Source organism: Oreochromis niloticus, linkage group LG7 (genome assembly GCF_001858045.2).
Source record: "Oreochromis niloticus isolate F11D_XX linkage group LG7, O_niloticus_UMD_NMBU, whole genome shotgun sequence".
NCBI classification, from domain to species: domain Eukaryota; kingdom Metazoa; phylum Chordata; class Actinopteri; order Cichliformes; family Cichlidae; genus Oreochromis; species Oreochromis niloticus.
Genome location: NC_031972.2, coordinates 24,054,010 through 24,077,889, shown reverse-complemented (window position 1 = coordinate 24,077,889; position 23,880 = coordinate 24,054,010). Strand labels below are relative to the sequence as shown.

The window sequence follows — 23,880 nt, the reverse complement described above, 5'->3', positions numbered from 1 at the left end:
TTTTTTTTGCTCGCGGGAGATGCCTCTGTGATGTCAGCAGTGAAATAGATGGATGGATGGAGAGATCCTTCATACGTATGAATACATAAGCATATTTCATATACTATATATTGGCTTTATGTCAGAGCTAGAAAGAAAATGGTAAGAAGTAAGTGAATTTTGTAAGGAGCGATTTGTTTTATGTCAAATCAAATTTATTAGCTTGTCAGAGTGCAAAGAAGTGTGGTCCATTATGACACAGCACAGGCTGTTTCAACAAGCAGTGCTTGGCTTTTTCTATCAGAAAATCTGTCTTGTGTTTATTTTTTGCTGGCTAATGGGATGCAGTTTGCTGCTCTCAGTCAGTGCTATTATTTGTAGTTTCATACTTGATGAAAAAAGTTAATGTTGCTTCATATAGTATCAATAAAATGTTTAATATTTGAAATTTTCTTCACTTTATTAGTGTATAAATGAAATTATATTAAAAGGAGTATTTTTGTAAATAGTCCATCTTTTCTCACACTTTTATGTCGATATTCTAGGTTGACTGTGACACCTTCTGAAAGCCCAAGCTTTCGATATTTGAATGGATGCTTTCATTTTTGCATCAGTTATGGAAGCATCTTATAATTTTAAAAAATAAATACATAATAAAACATTGGAGTGTCTAGTGACAGTCTAACTGGGATTAGAATTCGCACCTTGAACAGATTATTTATTTTTTTGAAATAAAAAGAAACTGAAGTCAGGTTTGTAAGGATATTATATCAGGGATACAAGCTGACAGGTTGAATTTACGCATAGCACTTGACACATACACGTGTAAGGTCTACAGCACAGCTGTTTTCATCCCCTCTGATTTATATTAACCATGATTAAATCAATTTTGCGCCTCAAGTACAATGTTCTGTATTTGCTAGAAAACTATAATGTGACAAATTTTCAGTGAGATTAAGTTGATTTAATTTTCAAAAACAAAATGTCACAATAGCTGTGTCTGTTTTCCAATTTACTTTTATATTGAGTTGACAGTTTAATGTCAGTAGGGGCTAAAGTGTCTTTTGGAACAAATCAGAGAAATGAATGAAAGCAGGGATCTCAATCTATTTCATTTGGCAAAGGGTCAATTGTAGGCTGTGGGAAAATATTAAAATGTGTTGCTATAAAGCTCTACGAAATCCAACCAATTTCCTTGAGTAGCCCAAGTTTGGAGCGCTGCACCAGAAAAGGAGGGATTATTACCCTTTTAACTGTTCTGTGTTCAAGAGTTACCTGCGGATACGTTTACTTAAGGACTGTAAAAGCTAAGTGAAAGGTGTAATTGTGAGAGCAATCAAATTCCTGCATTTTACAGTTGAGGTTATTCCAGAATGTTTCAGTGTGCTTCTCCTGTAAGCTTTGACTTGAAAGTTGTTTTTTTTTTCCTTAAGTTTTATTCTCTGGGCGTTTCACAGTGCTTTGACTGTTGAAAGCACTGTTCAATTACAGCTGAATAGTAGATAGTTGCCTTTGAAGCATTCTTCAAACATGATAAAATGTTTCTCATGAGGGTTTTCCCTCCTGTGGCATTGGCTTCATCATCAATTTTCCATCTCATCCCATCAGTAGTTTAAATTTGGGATAGCAGCTAAGAGCACTTGGTCCACAGGTATTACTACAGAGGGTTTCTGTTTATCTGGTCTGTGCACACAAGCCTGTTAAAAAGGCTTTGTGAAGATACTCTGTTGATTTAAGGAGTAACAGACCAAACAGGAATTTTGGAAGGCAACGTAAGGGTGTAATTTCTATTCTAATTAAGTACACGGGAGTGAAAACGGAGAACGAGAAGTGAAATTAAACTTGTAAAAATGATATTAATTGATCTTGAGTTATAAACAGTTCTCATTCAGAGAAATGAGTGCTTAATGAAATGCCTAACTACTTAAGGTGTATCAGTTAATATTCAAAAATCTGTTTTTAATTTTTTTCCTACTGTAAAACAAAAAGAAAATGTTCGTTACAGTTTGCAGTACAGAAGGTGATGCTGTGATGAATACAGCTTCGGAAGTTGATAGAAAAATCAAGGAAATTAAATTACTATTTATCTAATGAAATAAACTAAAATAATTAAAAGTGAATTCTTTGTTAAATCACAGGCTTTGTGCTGCTATCTAATTTATCTGATTTCTTACTATAATTTTTTCCTAACAAAAGTATTTGAGGAATATGAGTCAACAGTGTCTTTCTCTCTCAAACCATATTCAAAGACCAATGATTTTCCAGTAAGTGCTGTGTTCTCCAGTTAGATACAAGAGGTGCTGATGTTGACATGAGTGCAGGAACAAACTCTCATTTATCTTAGGGGACTACTGCTACACACAAGTTAATGATTTCCTTCTTCTTACTTGCTCAGTGGGAAATAAAAGTTGACATCTCATCACATTCCCAAGCTATTGTCAGTGGTATCCTTGAGCTACCTCTCATTCCTTTATATTTTGCTTCCACGAAATCAGACGTTCTTATAATTGTTTAATGTGGTCTTGAGCAATAGTTCTGCAGGCTGTCTTTGAAAGCTTTTCTTCATGCACTGGCTACCCGACCATTTTCAAAGGAATGTTGTTTTTGGTTTGTTAAGCCACTTAACGCTGACCTATGAAGCATTCAAGCATTAAAAAAGGCACCTAACTCAAAGGATTAACGAGTTTTCTGTCTACACATAACAGACAACTTCAAAAAGAGCCAAGTTTCAATAGTATTTTTAGGCAATTTACTTTGTTGCCATTTTTTAAGTTCAGACTTGTCAAGTTGGTTTTAAGTTGTAATACCCTGAAAAAAAAATTATCAGACTGTGAAAATCCCTGCAGATGGATAATTACAATAATTATATACAAGAGTTATTGTTTCATTGGAAACCAAAGGAGTGACTCATTCAGTGATCCATGCATCATTGAATTTATACCTTGACTATAACATACACTAACACTAAAGGTTGGTTCTTTCAACCACCCAGCCAATTAAATATTGTTTACTTGTACCGACAGTGGATAGACAGTGTATCTTTGAAAAACTTTCCCAGCTCCAACATTTCTTTTTTTTGCATTGTGCTGCTTTATATCAAATCTACAGTACATTTTATAAAAATTAAGGCATGCAAGTTCCCAAGAAATATCATTTACAAAACCATCTGTCTCTTGTTCTACTGGTTTACCCATAACGTGGATTCATTGCTGAAAAATGCAACAAGGTTTAGATGTACAGAATTTGTGAAGCCTCTGGAAAATGTTTATGGCTTAGCTTTTAACATTTTAAAGAAAAGCAGGCTGATCCTTTTCTCATTTTCTCTCCTTATTCTCTCGTGCTTCATCATCTAGAGCGAAGAAGTAGAGGATTCTAATAAGCTTCAGTCAGACAAGGAGTCCAAGCTGACAAAAGGTAGGACACAAACTCATGCAAAAATAAACTCATTCTCAGATCGCAGGGCTGCTTGCACTTTTTGTTTTTTGTTTTGGGTTTTTTTCCCCCCTTTTTTAGTTTATTACTTCAGTGAATGGGATGCAAAGCCTTTGGGGAAATATGAGTATATTTGCTCTGGTGTGCATGTGGATGATTGTATGTGTCATATACTGTTGTCTCTGCATAGCCGCCTGTGAGTCTGTTGGTATTTATGCGGGCAATTTCATTTGGTAATATCAGGCCGGAAATGGCTATGCAAAGATGAAAGAGTCTGCTTACCACTACGCTGGCGGGAGCCGTAAACATGCACGCATATTCAAATTAACGCATTCAGAGACTCCTCAGACGCAGTATATCAGGGTGCACGCGAGGGAAAACTAATAACTAGTTGGATTAGTTGCACAAGTAAACCATCCAGCCCTTCACAATAAGAATCAGGATCTTATATTAAGGTTATGTGGGGGAATGGGAAACAATAGATCTCTTTCATCTCCAGGAGACACATATTTATATTTATAAAATGCTACCTTTCATTGTGCATGTCAGTCTTTCTCATGTTCATCTGTCTTTCTTTGTTCTTATTGTCCGTCCCTTATTTTTCAAAAGTCTGGTCTCTTCTGAATGTTTTCCATACTTCGCTTTTCTTTTTAACTTGGATTTGTCAAGAAAAAATCCAGTTGCAACGTTTATTTTCCAATATCAACTCACCTGAATCTTTTTTGGTCTTTTCTCAAATAATTTTAACTTGTGTCTTTGTGCCATTACAGCCTCTTTTGCGCCCATCTCTTTTGCCATCAAGGCAAAGGAAAATGACATGCTGCCACTGGAGAAGAACAGAGTTCGATTGGACGATGACTCGGATGAGGACAAGGTCTAGCTCAGCTTTGTCTGTTTGTTGCACTCACTTCAGATCTTGGGGTAGTTTTTGCACATTTAAAACTCATTGTTGTTTTAGTACCATTTTAAGACTAAATTCTGACGTGTTTGCTTGAAGTTGTTGGAAGAGGAGGGGCTGGAAGCTGTGATGGGTGGAGCTGAGATGATTGATAAGGAGCCTCCTCCAGTCAGCGTACCAGAAGAGAAGAAACCCACCCTCAGTTTGGAGGAGTTAGAAGCAAAGCAAGGTAAAGGTCTTACAAAAAAAAAAATGATGATGCAGTGACAGTATGAAGGCTCTGTAGCTCTTTAAATGCTAATTTTAGCCAGGTCTGCAACAGAAAGCTTTATTTGGAGAATAATTTTGGACAAGTCATAAAATATTCTTGTGCTCTCAAACTGCCCCACTGCCTGTACATTAGATAGGATATTGGAAAAACGGGATGATTTCCCCAGCTCAATGGCGATTTAATGCAGGTCTGCTAAAAGTGAGGTTTTTGTTTCAGTAAATGAGCTCAGCTTCCAAGTGATTTCTCTCACACCTTCTGGCTTTCTGGGAGGGTTGGCAGAAAATAAATTTTAAAACAAGAAGTGAGAAGATGCATAAATCCACAAAAGTCTAAATTATAAATTCCCTTAACAGGGTGTACCCTAAGGTAAGAATCTAGCTATATAGTATAGTAAAGTGCATGATATACATCTCCCCCAATGGCATAATGGAATTATAGATATAGAATGTCATCATGCTGGCTCAGCAAAGTCTTCCAACAGAAAATATGTTGCCTAAAATATAGAAATACTGCATCCTAATGCATACATAGAAAAGTCCCCCTTTGTTCTCCAAGAAGTTTACACTGTGTGCTCTGATCAGGGCTTTGACCATAGTGCTGTAATAGTTTTTACAGAATGTCCTTCACAAGCGATTGAAAGATTTTAAAAATCAAAAGAAAAGAATTTGCCCAATAAGTTTTCAGGGTTAGTCACTTATTCAAAAACTTTTTATCCACTCGATTATTTATTTTAAAGCTGTATCGTTTATTTATGTATTTATGAATTGATTTTCTTGGAATCTGAAAACAGATGTACTTTTTTTTTAAAAATCTTGTTATAATTTGACAACCTTAGAAACCTGCAATTGGTGCCTAGCTTCAGCAAAACTGGACACCTTCCCTGATGACTTACACCTGTGTTATTAAACGTCTGTCCCCATGCTTGTCAGAGAGACGTGATTGACATGCCGGCCTTTTTGTCAGTTCATGCCCAACAGACATCTTAGGTCTGTAAGAATGCCCCATTGATATCTGATGATAGAGAGCAAGAGTAATAATCTCTTAGCTGCAGAACGGAGCCTGAAACTCCGACGATAGACAGACAGACAATCAAAGACAAATGTGTAACTTTTCAGCATCAAGATAGTTGACGGGTGCCGTTTAGGTTCAGTGGAACACTCTTGGAGTGTAATGGCCTCTCCTGGATCTCACAGACCAAAAGAGAAAGACTGGAAGACCCTAATAAAAAGCTGACTGAATTGGCTTTGCTGTATGGCAAAGTGGCTGTCAGTCAGCAGGCCTAACTTGATCAGATAGGAGAAACGGTGGCAGGCTGCAAAACACTAATCTGTGTTGATGGCCTGGAAGAGCGCCATCATGTGCGGTTTTTAGGGAGAACTGCATAAATTGTTCAGACTGCCATCATTTTCGACTAAATGTGTGTGATTTTAGTCTTTGTACAAACACAATTTTCATTTCATTATTTCATTTCATTGACATGGAATTGGTATTGACTAAAGATGGTGAGTGCACCCCAACACTCAAAAATGTGGCGTAACCCATTTTGTGCTTGATATGAATGCAGTAGTTGCTGCTAAGAACGGGCTCTGTGACGAACAAGAGCGTGTGTGGTAGAAGAAAGAGAATTTTTCTCCACTTGAGGTACTTTATTTGAAATGCCCGAGGAAGGTGTTTGGCAGAACATATCGATTGCCGAGACATTTCTTAATTTGTTGGAGGAAATAAAAGACGACCTGAAGCCTCCAGCTAGGAGAATTCAGGAAATGCCTGCTGCCTCACTTTTTGGGCTTCTGGCTCTTTGCAAGAAGTCAAAGGCTTTAATAAACTTTTATTTTAACAGTCACAAGGCTTCATGTCATAATTTAAGCATATTGATTAAATATTTTAAGTATTGTAGCGTTAAACCGAGAAAAACAGTTAAAGGTAGATCATGTTTGAGGTTTACCTGATACATGACTGAAATAATGACTTGACATATCCCCAAATGATGAAGTGGAAGTAAATGGAAGTAAGGAGTTTGATTTAGTTTTATTGTTCTATTACATTAGTCAAATGTGTCTATAAATACAGGAGTCAGATTGAGGCTAGGCAGGACTATGTCAGTGTCTAGGGTACCGATTCTGCTCCACTTGGCTGTTGTTCATTGTACTCAAATATGATTTGCCTTAGCAGCCAGCCTATTTTTAACCCCAAAGAGATAACAGTAGACCCAGCGGTTGCATAACTTATACAACTTGTTTTCCGCAAGCATTTGCTTTTATACTGTCTTGTCTTCCCTATTTTTTTTTTGCTCGCTCATGCCGTTGCTCCCTGTGCCCCATTACATTCGCTGTGCTCTTCTTACCTATGTATCCCCTACCCATCTCTGTCACTTCATCTCCTTTCCTCATCTCTCAAACCATGCATTTTTTTCCACTCCCATTGTCAGTTAGATGCCTGTCTTCTCTTCTCCACCCACGTTCCCTCCTACTCTGTACAAACCTTGAATTGCATGAAATTATGCATCATCGGGGATTTAGTCGGGCCTTATCTTTTAGAGTAGAAACTTTGTCAGTCTTCAGCACTTGGAAAGTCAGAAAAATGCCAGACATTACCTTAGTTAGATGTGACAATAAGGGCAGAAATGTACTCTTATAGTCTTTGCTTGTTTTTCGCTTCACAAATGTGAATTTTTCCCCGCACTGTTTATCTCTTCATGTTTCATTCCGTGTCCCTCTGCTCTCTCTTCTTTTTAATTCTTTTATTTCCACGGGGAATTTACTTGTGACCAGAACAAGCTCTCCTTTTCTCTCACTTTTCTCTCAGAGCAAGTCAATCCTTTGTTCCCGCCATTTAGTAGCTGCATATCTGGCAGTGAGAAAAACAAAAAAGGGACAATGCCTGCAATCCAACCATGTCTCCTGTGTTTACCCTCTCATCTCTCGTCACTTAGCTAAGCAGAAACTGGAGGATCGTCTAGCGGCGGCAGCCAGGGAGAAGCTGGCCCAGGCATCTAAGGAGTCTAAGGAGAAACAGCTACAGGCAGAGAGGAAGAGGAAGGCGGCACTCTTCCTACAGACTCTCCGCAGCCCATTTGCTGGAGAACCTGAGGCAAAGAGAGCTGAGCTAGATGCATGTGCACAACTTGAGGTAGGTGAATGGTTGCAAAGGTTGCATAGTGTTTTTCGTTGTCTGTTTCTATTTTTAACAAATAATAGTATGTGTAATATGAATCGTTATTCATATTACACATGACTACATTAACTCCAAAACTAAAATGGCATAAATAGAGTGGGGCTGTTTTTCTCAGGCACATACCCACCATATGTAGTCACCACATATTTGCATGCATATTTTGTAGAAAATACTACTTTCTTTGGATTTTGTTCTAAAGTCCTTGGTATAACTATATAAATGACTGTGGTGAAATTGAATTTCTCCTCAGCGAGCCTTTCAAACCCAAGAACACTGTACCAGCTCTCAAGAATGGTGGTGGTAGCATCATTCTCTGGGGCTGTTTTGCTGTCAGTGGTATTGATACATTACACAAAGTGGATGGAATAGTGAAGAGAGATGACTACCTCCACATTTGTCAACTTCACAGATAAATGGTAAAAACTTAGAACCAATATCAGGTGTTCCACCATAACAATGATCCCAAATATACATCAGAACTGATTTTGGACTGGATAAAGCAGGCCTTCATTAAGCTACTGGAATGTCCTTCCCAAATCCACAACCTCAACCCTATTGAAAATGTGTGGATTGAGCTTAAAAGCTGGGTCCCCGCCAGGAAACCAACACATTTCAATAAACTCTAGCATTTATGTCAAGATGAATAATTAAATATGTAGCCAGAACCTTGTTCATGGCTAACAAAAGGGTCTGGTCAAGAACTTGCTAAGGGACATTTAGCCAAATATAAAAAAAAACTGTTAAAAAAATAAGTAAAAGCCCAAAATTAGGCTGGCATACATGCCTGATGAATGTATGTAAATTTCTTAATGCAGCTGTATTGTAGATTGCCTAAAATGTTTATAGACTCCAATGGAGAGGTGCAGAGCCTATCAGCAAATCACAGCGTCACTCTAAAGATACAAACTGAATTATAGAAAACTTCTTTTCTTCACTCCTTTGTTCTATTTCTCAAATCTCTGTACCTCATGTAGGGTACGGAGATTCTGTTTTAAAATTCTCCTTTGTAAAGTACTACGAAGGTGTTGCAATAATGCAAATTTTTAAAGCCTTTTGTCTGTCACAAAAAGGCAGCAATACTTTATAGTGTAAATAAGTCTCTGATAGTGGTCATTTGATGTGTAGATTGCCTGTCTGTGTGATGGATGTTGCATGTCAGCTCCTCATGTTAGCCCAACTGATTTGTGGTGAACTGGAATATTGCCTGTTAGACCAGGTGGCAGCGGACAGGCTGCTGTCACTACTGTGCCAGCTCTTTCTTTCTTTACCAGATGTTCTCAGTCTTCTGCAGTGGCTATCAGAGTGTAAATATCCTAAGGCAAGAGTCAGGCCAATAGCCTACTGTAAATTTGCTGTGTACTAGTTGAATATTTAAAAAGAAAAGTTTGAATTTTGTGTGTATTCGGTCTTCAAAGTATTTTGTTTCAGTGGTGGGAAAAAGTAGTAAAATCTACTTAACACTGGTATGAGGTACACATTGAATAGGACATGGTAAAAAGTCACACATCCTCAAGGCAGACAGTAGTGCAGTGTAATTGTTCGAGTGGATAGGTTTTTCAGTTTCTATTAAAGCTTTTTGCAGATTAACCCCCTTTAAGTAAGACATGTTCGCCAATTTATTAATTTGGAGAGTCACTTTGAAGAACAAATTTTACCTGAATTTGTTGCAAGTGTATGGAAATCGAAAGGGATTAATGTGATTAACACGAATTGTTGTGAATATCCTAATGGCAGTAATTTGGAGGGTCACAAAGAAGGATCATCCACTAGTACAATTTGGTGGAACTCTTAGTAGCTTTGAGGACAGATGTGATTGCTGATGCGATGCAAAATGAGCTGACTTGGAGCTGTTGATGTAAGCGCTCCATGTTTCCCATAGTACCCATCATGTTGATTATTCTGCTGCAGTGTAGTGGATAGTGTAAACTGACAAGAGTAAACAGAACCCGCTGGCTAAGCGTTTTAGGCCCAGGCAATTTATCCTTTTCCAAGTGACACTTTCAGTGTTCTGATTTGCTGCCGTTTTAGCCATTTCTTATTACATTTTGGCTCATCGAGGTCTGGTGACGGTGGTGGATATGTAGCTTTGTGTTTCCTGCAGATTGATATACTCAAAGATTTGTGCAGATTCAGTCTGGCTTTGCTTGTGTCATTTATCTGTTCAGCTGATTTGGTCTTTTTGTCAAACATAGGTGTGTTTAATTCAGCTGCTCTTACAGCTTCATTCGAACATGTCAGGGCTCAGATGGCACCTTTTGGTTCTGTTGGTAAGAGGAGTGAAATGGAGGGCAATGATGAAGCAGTGATATTGTTTTCGGTCCTCTAACTGGCTGCCAACAGTAGCAGATAACGCTTGCTCTGTAACTGACAGCTTAATTAACGACCATTCTCTGTGTGAGAGCTCTTCACTGTTGGTCACATGGTTCACGTGATAAATGCTTTCTTTAATATTATATACCAGGTCGTTTTTAGTATACGAGAAATCTCGAAGACTTGGAAAATGTAGTTTCCCTTTGCTTCTGTTCCTTTATGCTCCCAGGACAGTACTTTTCTTTCCCGCACCTCTTACTGTCTGAACTTCTATATCTTGCTAGAACAGGTGTGAGAGGGCAGACGTTTCGTGTGCCTGGTGTTGGGATAAGCCTCCCATATGCCAATCCTAATTTGAAACCATCGTTTCTTCCTATCATTTCATTATCTTTCCCTCAAGCTAGACACCAGATTGGGTGTAAAAACTGCAGTGTAATAAATATCCTCCATTTCTCTGCTTCTGTCTGTTTTAAGACACTTATTTTCTTCTGTCATGAGCACATTTTCTTTCTATTTTTTTGGCTTCTTCTCTCATGTTGTTTCATCATCATCATCATCTCTCACCCCATATTTCTCTTTGTCCCTTTCTCTCTCTCTTTTCTTACAAATTTTAGCAGATGGGTGACGGTGAGTGAATTAGATCCATCAGACAGCTCTGTTGATATTAAGCTGAAGTTGGAAAAATTTATTTGGATTGCTTTATTGCAGAACTCATAATCTTTTTTTTTTTTTATATCTCACCACATAAAGGATGCCGTTTGATGTTCTTTTTCATCCAGATGCCCCTTTAATACCGGGAATATACACAAATTTAAAATTGGCCGTCTCAGGAGCAATCTAAGACCTAACCCTGTTAGATAAAGTCTGTCCTTGGAAAATCTATTGCCATATTTAATCCGCTGATGGACTGAAGCCAGTTTTTCAGTGTGAATCCAGCAGCTGACCAATCTAAAATGAACAGACAGACTCACACTGGGGTAATTAGAGGCACTTTGCAGCTGACAGTTGTAACTCAGTGTGTAGCCAGAGGGCTGCACTGTGTTGTGTAACCACAGTTTTCCTTCTGTTTTAAAGGAAAGAATATGAGCAATAATTTCCCAGGAGAGTAAGAAACTTTCGCTTTTCCTGAGCCAGCCTTGTTACGATCCCATGTCCCTTTCAGTGTGCATATGACTATTTATAGTACCGTCTCTAAAGAGAGAGGGAAAAAAAACCTCAAATACATTTTTCTTCTTCACCTTTTGTGATTGTAGACACTGTGCAGCTGTAGGCCTTAGAGCAGAAAATAAGTCAAGTTAGAAAATTAAGAAAACAATTAATCAAATTTATCTTAAGCATTTTTAACCAGCATACGTGAATACAGACTAGACATATTTCACCTTTATATTTCCTGTGGTAGCTCCGCTGTCTATATAGCATAATATAGTGTAATACAAGCACACCTCCAAAACGTTTGTGGGACTGTGTAAAATGTGAAGAAAAACAAAATGCAATCATTATTTACCATATAAAATAGAGAATATATTGAATATTTCTAGGAATATATGTCCTTTTTCTTTTTCTTGTTTTTTAAAAGGGTATATTAAAATTGATGGCAGCTACGTGTGTCAAAAAAGGTGGGACAGGGCCACTGTGTAGAGACCAGTTGATGGTCTTTTGAGAGAGGACTATTGTCTCATTGTTGTCTGATAGTAGCTAGCTGCTCAACAATTGTAGGACTTCTGGGATTGTAAATTTAGTGATACAACAAATGCTGTCAGCTGGTCAAAGGTGTGGACTGCAGGCAGTTCAGCACACAGACTCTTCTACTCTGAAGCCATGCTGTTGGAATAGATACAGTATGCGGTTGAGCAATGTCTTGCTGAGAAAGGCCTCATCTAGATGTAAATATGAAATGATATGAAATATACAACACCTTCCCTGAAAAAGTTGTTGTCTGAATGGGAGCATATGTTGCTCTAAAACCTGTATATACCTTTGAGCTTTGATGGCACCTTTCCAGATATGCAAGCTACCATCAGAGATGCAGGCTTTTGAACTTTGCATTGAAAAAGCCAGATCCTCCCTCTCCTCTTTAGTCTGGAGGACGGAGCATTCATGTTTTCCAAAAAGAAATTTCACATTTAAATTCATTTGACCAACAATTTTCCACTTTGCCTCAGTCCATTTTAAATGAGCTTTAGCCCAGAGTGGCGTTTTTGGATCATGTTTATATGTGGCTTCTGTTCACGATATAGCTTTCACCTGCATTTGTGAATGTCACGGTGAGCTGTGTTCATGCAGTGATTTCCATAACAGAATTATGCCTGTTTTTAATGTAGTACCACTCGAGGCCCTGAAGATCACAAGCATCCAATACTGATTCCAGGAATCTTTTGATGTTATATATTCAAAGTCTTCAGAATTGTACAAGGAGGAACATGTATTTTGAAATAGTTCCACAATTTGTAGACGTATGTGTTTTGCAGATTGGTGAAACTCTGCCTGTCTTTTAGAGAAACAATGGCTCTCTAAGATGCTCGTTTTATACCCAGTTATGTTACTGATCTGTCACCAGTTAACCTAATTACTTGCACAGTGTTCCCCAGCTGTTTCTCCCCTCCCAGGGTTTTACCCCTTACCTGTAAGACTGATGAGATATTATCATCAACATCTCGTGGACACGCAAGACAGCATGAGATTTTGAAATTGATGCTATCGGTGCATTTAATAAAAATCTTGAAAAAGCCAGTGACCTTGACCAAAAGGTCAGAGGTCAGGTTTTCTGAAACTCTTGCAATAACCCAAGAACAAGATCATGTAGGATTTTCAAAAGGTTACCAGAGGTGCATCTACTAGAGGGCTGAGGGGTGCCACTGGTGGCCACCAGTATTTTTGACGCATGTTTCTGGCATCCATTTCAATGAGCTAGTATTTTTTTTTAGCTTCAACATTTCAACATTTAATGTATTTACTATATTCTAGTTTTATAAATCATTGCATTCTGTTTTTATTTACAGTATATACAGTGTTCCAACTTGTTTTGGATTTGAGTTTTAAGATGAGAAAAGGAAGCTCTGTTAGTTTTTTTTTTCATGGATACTTTGAAATGCAAGTTTCAGTAATATGTAACATTGATTAGGGTAGAAAAGGGGTGGGGAACTGCAGGTTTTAGATCTCACCCTGGGTCAACACACCTGAATCAAATGATTAGTTCATTACCAGCCTCTGGAGAACTTCAAGACATGTTGAGGAGGTAATTTAGTCATTTAAATCAGCTGTGTTGGATCAAGGACACATCTAAAACCTGCAGGACACCGGCCCTCGAGGCCTGGAGTTCCCCCACCCCCGGGGTAAACACATTCCAGCCAGGGTTGTCCATTGCCTTCATCTTTTTAAGTAGACAAGCTTGTTAATTGTCCACAATATCAGATATAGGAAGGTAGTGTGCATGTGGGGGGAAATAAACAACAAAATAATACTGACGTTTGTTTGCTCTCTGTCCTCATTTTGTCTTTCTTTAGCTGCAAGAAGCTTTTTCTGCTTTCGCCGATCCTGCACCTCCTCAAGTATCCCCTGCACCACCTGTTTATGCTCAGGATCAAAGATTGTCTGTGGAGAACCACGGAAGCCACCACAGCAGGGAGCCCCCATCCGTCTCGTCATCATCATCTTCCTGTTATATTACCTCCTCCAAAGGTCCAGAACGCGACAGAGATCGTGACCGAGATCGAGATAGGGATAGGGATCGGGATCGAAACAGAGATCGAAACAGAGATCGAGACAGAGACAGGGACAGACAGAGAGACAGAGACAAGGATAGGAACAAAGGGAGGGACAAAGACAAAAAGAAGAAAAAACACAAGAGGAGGTCAAGGTCCAGGTCAGCATCGAGATCAAAGAGCAAACACTCCCTTCCCAGTGCCTACAGGAGATCCCGCAGGTCCAGGTAAGACGCTTCCACTGAAAAGTCAGTCTTTTTTTATTTTTTTTAATCCACCACAAAAAAGTCAGAATGAATGAAACAGTGATGCTGGTCACTCCAGCCACAGGCAACTGAAAAGAAGCTTTTAATACCTTCTGTTATTTCTTTTTTGTCATTATGTTTTGCTTTGTGTTTATGCTGCCTTTCTACAGATTTGTGGGGTTGGGGTTTTTTTGTTTGTTTGTTTTGAGCAAGGTAACTGAACTGAGAGGTTCAACTATTAGAATATTGTGATAGGGAAGAGACGCACACAAGCAGGCTGTATTCTTAATCTTATCCTGGTTGTTTCATTTTCCAGCCTTGCTATGTTGTGTTTGTAAATGGCATGCATGTTCTGCATATTAGCCAGTGGGACAAAATAAATTTGGCTATGCCCTTTATGGAAAGAAATCTGACAAGGTTATTAATTTCTTAAAATATTCATAAATACTTAATGCTTTTCTGCCTAGTTAAGAATAAAAGTAGTATTTCCATTTTGTGAGTCCTTTTATATAACTTGTATTAAAGTAATGAACTGAATAATGATTTTTTTTCCTGTTCAGAGTTCCTCAGTATTTAAACAGTGTTTATCTGTAAATTGCGCCACGTTCAGGTCTTCCAAAAGTTTACTGAAATAATTAAAAATCTTATTCAAACCCATCTTTTCTTCATTTTCAGTTGTGCAAAAGCCGTCATGTCGCCTTTTTTTCCTTTTCACTTTAACTACATTAGGCTTATCCTTTTTTTTCTGCCTCACTCTTCTCCTCTTTTTCTTTATTTCCAGTACATTTGCTTCTCTCTCATATTCTGCCTTCTGATATTTAACGATTTCTCCCGTCTTTCATTCTCTTTGTTCTGCTCTCTGTCCAGATCCCGTTCACACTCCCCAGGGAGAAAGGACAGAAGGGGCAACTCATCAGAAAGGAGACGCGAGGAGAAAGAGCGGGAACACCATTATCCCAGCAGCAGCTCCAACTTGCCCAGGGGGCTTTCAAGATCCAGGTAAATCTAACAGCAGGTGTCTTCAACGTGTGCTGCGAACAAGAGTCATAGGTCCTCACATGCAGCTTTGTTTTCACACTAAAAACAATGATTTTTGCAGCCTTTAAGGCTGAGAGGGGCACTAATGATGCAACTCTTGGGTGGTTAGTCCATAATTTCTTGATATTCTTCAGTTTTCATTATTTTTACAAAAGCAGCGGGGGAACCGTTATCAGTGTTCAAGGTTTTCCATGTGTCATTAAGGCCAACTTCATGTAACTAGAAGAAAATTTGATTCCCCAAAAAGGGGTGGACATGAGGAAGTTTTGGTAAATGCACTGCAGAGTTCATCCCAGTAAATATAGTTTTGTCTTTATAATTGTGCAACAATCGCTTGATACCGACAGATAAAGAGGCATTGTTACAAACAAATAAAAGTACAGTTTTAAAAACAAATATGCTCACTAGCGTTTCACTGCTTCAGGCACTGGGCAGCCTCCTGTCATTGATTCACCTGGGAATTCTGCGACATACCAAAGAGCCTCTAAAGATTTTTTTAAGGCATCCGTCCAAGAGAAAGAGCTGAACCAGAAACAGACCTCTCATCAGGATAATGATGAAAGAATGAAGCCTTATAAAATGGACTGGTTGTTACCACAAGGCAATACTAATATTACAATATTATAAACAAAAAACAGCACAAGCAAGAAAATTCTCAAAAATCTTGTAACTGAAAGAAATTTGCAGGGAATTGTTCAAACCAGAGTAAGAGACTGGGAATAACTCTGCAAAATGCCTCTTAAATAGAGTTTAATTGGCCTGTGAAGTTAAGGGTGTATATTACACCAGTTCTTATGCTCAGTTAAATTATAATTAAAGACATTTACTTTGTACATTTTGTTTTGAGGACACCAGTATTTCATGCGGGGCTTGTGTTGTCATATTTTTTGCTTGACTGTGCAAGCTCTGCCATCAGAAGGGATGGCAGATACAAACTACCACTGTTTATTGTGCAGTCTTAATATCTGATTGAGACTTTCTAGTTTTTAGCTCCTGCTGTGCTCTTCTTGCTTTTGTCAGGTCTCCTCCTGAACAGCAGAGGAGCTCCTTGTCATCCTCAGGACAGATGCAAATTGCGGCCTCCTCGTTCTCACCGTACTCTTCACCCGGCAGAGTTTTGTCTCCATCAGCGAGCCCCGCCTCCAGCCTGGCTCACTCAAGGTAACCCCTCCAGAAGCTTGTCAATAATCCAGCTTGTATCCAGCGTGTAGATGTAAATGAAAGTCTCTTTACTGAAGGCTTAAAGGTTTTGTTTTGGGGGGTTTTGTTGTTGTTTTAGCTTCAAGTAAATGAGAAGATGTATTCTTGCATTTAAATCTCTCTTATTTGCAACAATAGATTGTTCCTTTAGGTCTGATAATCAAACACTCCAGCTGCTGCCGATTTAGGAACCTAACAGAGGTTATGCTGATGCACTCTTATTACACTGACTAATGTTTAGAAATGTTTATTTATGTTGTTGTTGTTGTTGTTTCTGTTTCTAAACTCCCTCTGCTGAACAGTGTTTGCTCTCCTGATATCACAGCGCACAGCTTGGGTCTTTCAGCTTATAGGTCACAAGGGCAAAAGCGCATTAATGATCTTGGCCACAGACTTGATAAGACTTGCAGTTGGTAATCTGCCACTTTAGCAGCATGTTGACTTTTCAATGCAAGAAGACTAAATGTTGGCCTGGCGCACTCTGTTCACTTCAATATCTTACTAAAAGAGAATGACTTATTATGAACTTGTGGCTTGTTGGTAAATAGAACCTGTTAATTACAAAATAACAATATTTTAAGTCCCACCTCTTTTATTTCCAAAAGCCTTCACAAAGTTTCCAGATTTTAAGCGTCATGCCTTCTAGCTGATACCAGTCGGTGCATTTGTGGATGTTCACTTGTTTTGTAGTTTAGTGTATAAAAGTTTTATTTTTCAGTCTTTAGTTTGTGTAACCCAGCATAACTTTTAAAATCTGCCGTCATTAAAAAACAGGCTTCTGGGAAAACAGGAAACAATGTAAATATTTTTTACTTCTGCAAAATTGAAAAACACAACAGTTCCTTTTATGTTCAAACTGAAGTATTGCATGCACCATAATTTAATGTTTTTAAAAGCTCTGCTTAACCAGTATATCAGCGGTCTCATGCGCTTTGTTACGAAGGAGCTTTTTCTTCCATAGATTTAGTAAATGCTTGTCTTTTCATGTGGGGCACAATTATCCTAGCAGAGTCATTCCAGTAGAAGGCTGTCTTTTGTTGCCCTTTCTTCCTAAACTGTGGGTGAAAGCATGAAAGGTTTTGCTGTTTACTTTCTCCGGGGAAAGGAAACTAGATCATGATGCCATAATAACAGCGGGAGGGGCAGGTAGTACTTTGTACTGAGTGCCATTCACACGCACAAACGTTTGAAATCTTCCATCTTCGTGAGAGGAAGAAAAGCTAAAATTTTTATCATGAGCAGCGGTCTTTTCTGCAGTTGTGTTCACCTGTTGTGTTCAATCAACTTGGACATGATTTGTTCCTTTTTTTTAAATCTCTTGATGAATTATGAAATGCTGGACTGTAGAGACATTTAAGCTTCGGACGGAGCCGTGAAGCTGAACTTGAGGCCTGAAATTTGTCTGCATGATTAAATACTCTGTCTGTGTTTGGTCTTTTAGCTCTAGATGGATATTTCAGTGTTACACGGCACGTTGCTTCTTCTCTCACCTCTTTCCGTCCTTCCATCTTTTCTTTCTATAGCTCTCGATGCCTGTCGAACTTTGGGCATTTCAGAGAAACATCATAAATATTGAATATTCTCTCCTGTTTACATGATTGATTTTATGCTTTTTGACTCTTTTGTGTCCTTCTCCTCTGTTTTCTTTTCAGGGGTGGTTCTCTGGAGAAAGACAAGGCAGTGTCCTCATCCATAGTATCCTCTGTTCAGTCTAAAATAACTCAGGTATTGTTCTTTGCTTTTATCCCAGATACGTCCCCTGGTGAACTTTTACATCCTATCCAATGAAAGTACTTAGTGGTGTTCTTTGTTTCCATCATGCAAAGAGGAAGGATGGAAAGTGCTGTTCTCTTTCATACACCAAAATATAGCTAGTTTTAGAGCTTTTGACTTGAACTCATTTTATATTTATCCACTTCTGCCCGTACCTTCTGTGTGTTTTTACAGCACGTCGGTGCGCTATATTTGTTTGTTTGAACCATGGGGAGGCTGTTGTCTTACATTTATATGTGGTGCAAATGTGATAAAGCTGCACTCTGTATTCAGTGGCAGTGTAATCCAATCTCATGCATCATACCTGGAGAAAAACTGCCGGTCTGATTTTGTTTCTTGACAGTTTGAAACTGTTGTTAAGAAAACTGCGGACTCCAGGTTCACTTGCTTTCAGCCATATTGAATGATCATCCGCAGCAAATTGAATTTGGTTCGTTGCCACGGAACGACCGATATTAAACCTTCATGATTTTGCTTGCCTCTGGGACTTGTCATCCATTTTGATTTGGATGAAAATGTAACTTAACATTTCTCTCATAACCTTGGAAGTAACACTTGTCAAAACAAAGCGGTGAGAACGGATTTGTAGATGGCCTTGATTTGTTAAAAGTGTCTGCTAAGTTTATAGTCGACTGATGGTTGAGCGGTTGATGGCGGAGGCGCAGGTTTCTAATAGTGTTTTGTTGGATAACATTGTTGAACCGTGTTCCTGAGGTCTTGTTTACCACTGTTCGGGGTACTTGTGCTCTTATTTTAATAAACAAACAGCACTTCTCATCGTGGCAGTGCATCTTGGCTCCAGATTGCTCTTCGGCCCTGCGCATCTCATCCCGGGAGCTTCGCCAAGAATTTAGGATAAGAGAGACTGAATATTAGTTGGCGCCGATGAAGCGAGAGGCAAAAACAGAAACCTCTGTAAACTTGCCGAAGTCTTTTGGGAGATGCATTTCACTTCACTGCAAAGGAAGGAGGCAGAAGCAGCACATGGTCTTGAAAATGTTTTCTCCAGTGGTACTTGTAAATTCAGACAAGAAGGACTATTACCACTACTGCTGAGATACACAAGGTCAAGTTCAGCAAGTTGTCAGTTCAAGTTAAGAAAATGGCAAGGTTTCAACATTCAGTATGGTTTTATACCCCATGTGTGTTTTTTTTTCTTTCACATTTTAACTTGTTTTAGTTTATTACTTAGCTGTGTAAAAAGTAAACCCACAGTTTTGGGAGGCGTAGGTTTAAGCCTAAAGCTGTAAAAACTCGTCATACACTAGCTGCTTGGCACTAAACGACACACATGATGTGTAAATAAGCGAGTGTTTGCTAAGAAGTTGTCACTTCAACTTAAAAGCTGAACCTTGTCTCAGTTTTGCGTCAGTCACATTCCCCAAATTGCTTAAAAAAAATAAATAGTCAGGCTTTGCTTTTCTCGTTTAATAAAAAAAACACACAAAGAAAACTTACTGAAAAGGTTTGATTGGATAGTTGCCACTCTCGTCATGCCCTAATGCAACCCATAGTCTCCTGTTGAGTGATGAGCACAGCATAGACACTTCCAGCTGTAAAATTACAGTAACTGCACATAGAGCTCTGCATGTAGCCACTTTCTGATAGTTGACTAAACCAAATGTTAAAATACCCTCTGTGTGTGTGTGTGTGTGTGTGTGTGTGTGTAAGAGAGAGAGGGAGTGAGAGAATTTTACATACTGCTTACATCAGTGCCATGCATTTAACAGTAATCCAACATTTGCATACAATTGTTTCTGATGCAGCCTGATAAGGTGGCACTGACATGGATTACAGCAGCTATCCTGTAATTTTCTAGACGGGACAATGCCAGTTAGTCCACCCCTTCATTTTGTGGCTGACAAATAGGCTGCATAGCTGAAAACTCTGTGAACACACACAAAACAACACAACAGTACAATTAGCGCTTGTGGAGCATCTCAGCGTTTCCAAAAACTGATGGCGTTGTGTTGCCAGATCAGTTTCCGGCTCTGTGCAGACCGCTCATGTTCCTCCAAGACGAACTCAAAATAATGGAGTTAAAAAAGGTCTGTCTTGTTTTATGCAATCGAGTATTTGTTCCTCAAACTGCTGAAGCACAGAATGCCTCAAAATATAAATGCACATCGTAGCATCAGGTTCTCCTTTGAGTTTGCCAAAACAGTGAGAGGCACCTCCAGACCAAAGGAGAACCAACGTGTTTATTGGTGTCACCTAATTATTGCTGTATTGTTATAGTGTGTCTGGGTCATATTGGGTCATATTGTTTAATGTAGGCAAGTGGCAGGCTGTGTTGGAGTTTTGTCTCATTTGGGTGCGAAAAATGAAAAACAATTGCATCTGAATAAGTGCTACACACCCGTAACTCACAGTGTAACCTCACACACGGCTCGCCAATAAATTCTGACCCCGGCAGCCACTCTCCTTGCGCCTGCATGTTTTTAAATTGCTATAGACAATTTATAGCCGCTATTTTGTTGCTTTCAGAAGTGCACCTCAGATAAGTGCATTCACGCGTATCAGTTCTACATGACAGACGAAGCGTTATATAATCCACAGAGATCACCGATATTCTTAAACACTGTCTTTATTAATGTCTGTTTAATGATTCTCCTTAAAATTGTTGTAAAATCCACAAAACAAAAGTGCAAAAACACGAGCAGTTACTGTTAAGTCCTGTCAGTCCTCATTTGGACATTGTGCTCATTTAGATTCATATTTATTATGTAGCTTTTATCTCTTTCCTAAAGCACACAAGTGTTTTGCTCCTAATCTACTTGTATTTGACTGCTGTTTAAAACCTTAGGAGAACTTTGAGAAGCCTAAAAATGTCTATACATGCTTTGATTTTTAAGTCTACATCAGCATAAACCTTTCTGATTAAATGTCAGTAATTTAATTTATACTTGCCTCTGCAATGCATTATTTTGATGCACGGATTCTCCTCCAACTGAGCGGAATAAACCTAGCGTGCAGGTAAACAAAGTGTCAAACGTGGGAGTACAGCCCTGTGCAATATCACCTAAAAGACTGATTATTCAGAACTGTGTCACCTTACTGGGAATGTGTTTCTCCTAAGCTGAGCGGGGCGTTTACTCGCATGTAAACTTGGATCTTTTATTTCTTCTGTACTTTGTTTGTCCACTGACTTTTCTTTTTTCTTTTTTTAATCGTCTTTAGCATCGATTTTTATGTCGCACCAGATCTGGAGAAGTGTTCTGCCAGTATTCATAGACAGTCTGCAGGGTTTACGTTGCTCTGCCTTTCTTTAAAATCCTCCAAAGGTATATTGGATTGACATTAGGTGACATACTTAACCACGTCACAGTGTGTCTGCTGTGTGCTTTAGATTGTTATCATGCAGGAATATTCCTCTGTTGCCGTGCTTCTGGAGGCTGGGGGTCATCTCATCTGACAGGAGTTTGTCATATCCTCAGGCATTCACGGTGACATCTGTGTCCTCTTCCAACACTTTTTGTGTCCGTGCAGCCCATCTCATCTTTATTTCCACCTCCATTCTTTACTCTTGTGACTATGCATTCACTGTGGCAGTCTTGGGCAGGTTCATGTGTAGCCTGCTGGATTTCATCAGAGGAAAATATCAAAAATATTCCCATTTGACTGAAGGAGGTGCTCCCAGTGTCAATCAGGCTTCTTTTCTGGTACTTTAGCAAAGTTTAATCTTGCACCTTTATGTTGAAGAGCAAATGGTATTTCTTTGTGGGCACTGTCCATAGAAGCTGATGTTATGCAATTTTCTTCACGCTGTCTGAGCCACCACAGAAGCTGTAATTTCCAGAGATAACCCCTGTGCCCAGGGTAAAGCACTTGTCCGTCCATTTTCAAAGATGTGCAAGTAGTTCAGTGTGTTTGGCAGCGAACAGCCACTCTGATTCTGAGTGGGACCGTGGCTTGTTCTCTACCTCCTGATTATTGCTCCAACTGTGATGATACATTAGAAAAACAAATGTTAAAATAGTCTCCCTGAAGAACTGTTAGATCAGTGATGATTTTAGACAGATGCAGCCCATTCAGTGCTTTTTGTGTTTTGCATATTAGTCACACTTGTTTTAGATCATCAAACAAATTTTAATACTTGACAAAAGTAACCAAAAAATATAAAATTCAGTTTTAAATAATGTTGTTTTGTTTTTTTTATCCTAAACCTACCCCATAATATGTGAAAAAAATAATAGCTCCTCTTGTTAAGGTCATGTCAAAGAATGTCAGTTGGTCCAGACTCTCCAAAGCGTGTGTGTGTGCGCGTGCGCGTGTGTGCGCGTGCGCGCGTGTGTCCTTTCTGTTCTTTTTGGTCGGCAGAGTGTTTTTCGCCATGAAACTCTCCCATGGATGCCATTTTTGCCCAGTCTCTTTCTTGTTATGAATCGTGAACTCTGACCTTAACTGAGACAAGCGAGGCCTGTGATTCTTTAGATTTTGTTCTGGGCTCTTTTGTGAACTCCTGGATGAGTCCTCGATGGGAAATGAATTTTAGTAGGCCGGCCACTCCTGGGAAGGTTCACCACTGTTCCAGGTTTTCTCCATTTGTTGATAATGGCTCTCTCGGTGGTTCGCTGGAGTCCTGAAGCCTTAGAAATGTCTTTGTAACCTTTTCCAGACTGATAAATGTCAGTTCCAGCTGTTCCTTTAGATCATGGCGTGATGAGTTGCTTTTAGGATCTTTTAGGCTTTACTTTGTCTGACAGGTGCTGTTTAAGTGATTTCATCATTCAGTAAGTCTGACATCAATCAGTCCTGGGTTAATGTCAGACTTACTGAATGACATTAACTCAGTGGTGAGTGAAATTTATGGAAACTCAGCTTTCCATAAATGTGAGTAATCAGTTAATCCATACTTTAAAAAGAGGGTAATTACTTTTTTACACATGGCCAGGTAGGTTCAGATTACTTTTTTCCCTTTGATAAATAAAGTCCTCATTTAAAGCTACATTTTGTATTTACTCAGATAATTTTTTGCCAAATATTAAAATTTGTTTGAGGATCTGAAACATTTTAGTGTGACTAAAAGTACTTTTTCACCTCACTGTAGGTGTAAAACTGGACACGATATAAAAATATGAGCCTAGTTAGGAGCCAATGGGCATGCAGTTTCACATCTGATTTTAAAGGACTGCGATGATGAAAATGTTCATCTCAAGGATTCAAGACAATCTTCAGAAGCCAGCGGTTCACGTCACGATATCCGAGCCATTTAAAAGGCGAGACATTCTTTTTCAGCTTGTGACTAATGCACTAATTAAGAGGCGACACAGTTTTAAGTCATTTAATAAACACAGCAGTGTTCTCACATTTATTGAATACTGTACATACTAGACAACATCTTACAGTGAGGCTGCAGTGTGGTCGATTTCTAGAGCTTCTGGGAGTCGATGTAATGCAGGTCGATGGTGTTGCCTCTGTGTTCACACTAACTCTTCTATGAGCACTGGTACAACTTCAACTGTAGTGAAACTAACTCGCTCACCTGGCCGTGTGTGTGTGTGTGTGTGTGTGTGTGTGTGTGTGTGTTCCACAATGAGCATCTCTTGATTCTTCTGTCATCAACAACAACAACAAAAAAGTCCTATTTCGGTTTCTTTCTCATTATCTCGTAGTCGCTTCTCCTGCCTTCATCTCAACATAGCAACACAAGCTAGCTCGTGGAAACATGCTGCTGCAACATACACGGATTCAAAACCGCTAACTACTTATACCCCATCTGTGATGTTTTACAAACACATCTTGAATAATTCAGCACATCCTCATCTGCCTAATGGGCTCTGCTTCCCTTAGGGTGCCTGGTTGCTATTTGCTTCATTCCAGCTCTTATTTCTCTCGTGTTTGTCTGTGTTCCTCTGT

At 39.0% G+C, this 23,880-nt stretch overlaps 1 protein-coding gene across 5 annotated transcripts in view; it reads left to right on the top strand.

Annotated features, from left to right (window-relative positions):
* Positions 1-23,880, top strand: part of sfswap (splicing factor SWAP) — a 47,509-nt gene that overhangs the window by 19,987 nt on the left and 3,642 nt on the right. For all 5 annotated transcript variants that reach the window (XM_013270829.3, XM_013270828.3, XM_005451337.3 and 2 more), the window contains 8 exons: positions 3,333-3,393; positions 4,182-4,285; positions 4,409-4,538; positions 7,513-7,709; positions 13,568-13,992; positions 14,878-15,009; positions 16,069-16,209; positions 17,901-17,973. In XM_013270829.3, the coding sequence (XP_013126283.1) occupies positions 3,333-3,393; positions 4,182-4,285; positions 4,409-4,538; positions 7,513-7,709; positions 13,568-13,992; positions 14,878-15,009; positions 16,069-16,209; positions 17,901-17,973 (1,263 nt within the window). The remainder of the gene's footprint in view (positions 1-3,332; positions 3,394-4,181; positions 4,286-4,408; positions 4,539-7,512; positions 7,710-13,567; positions 13,993-14,877; positions 15,010-16,068; positions 16,210-17,900; positions 17,974-23,880) is intronic.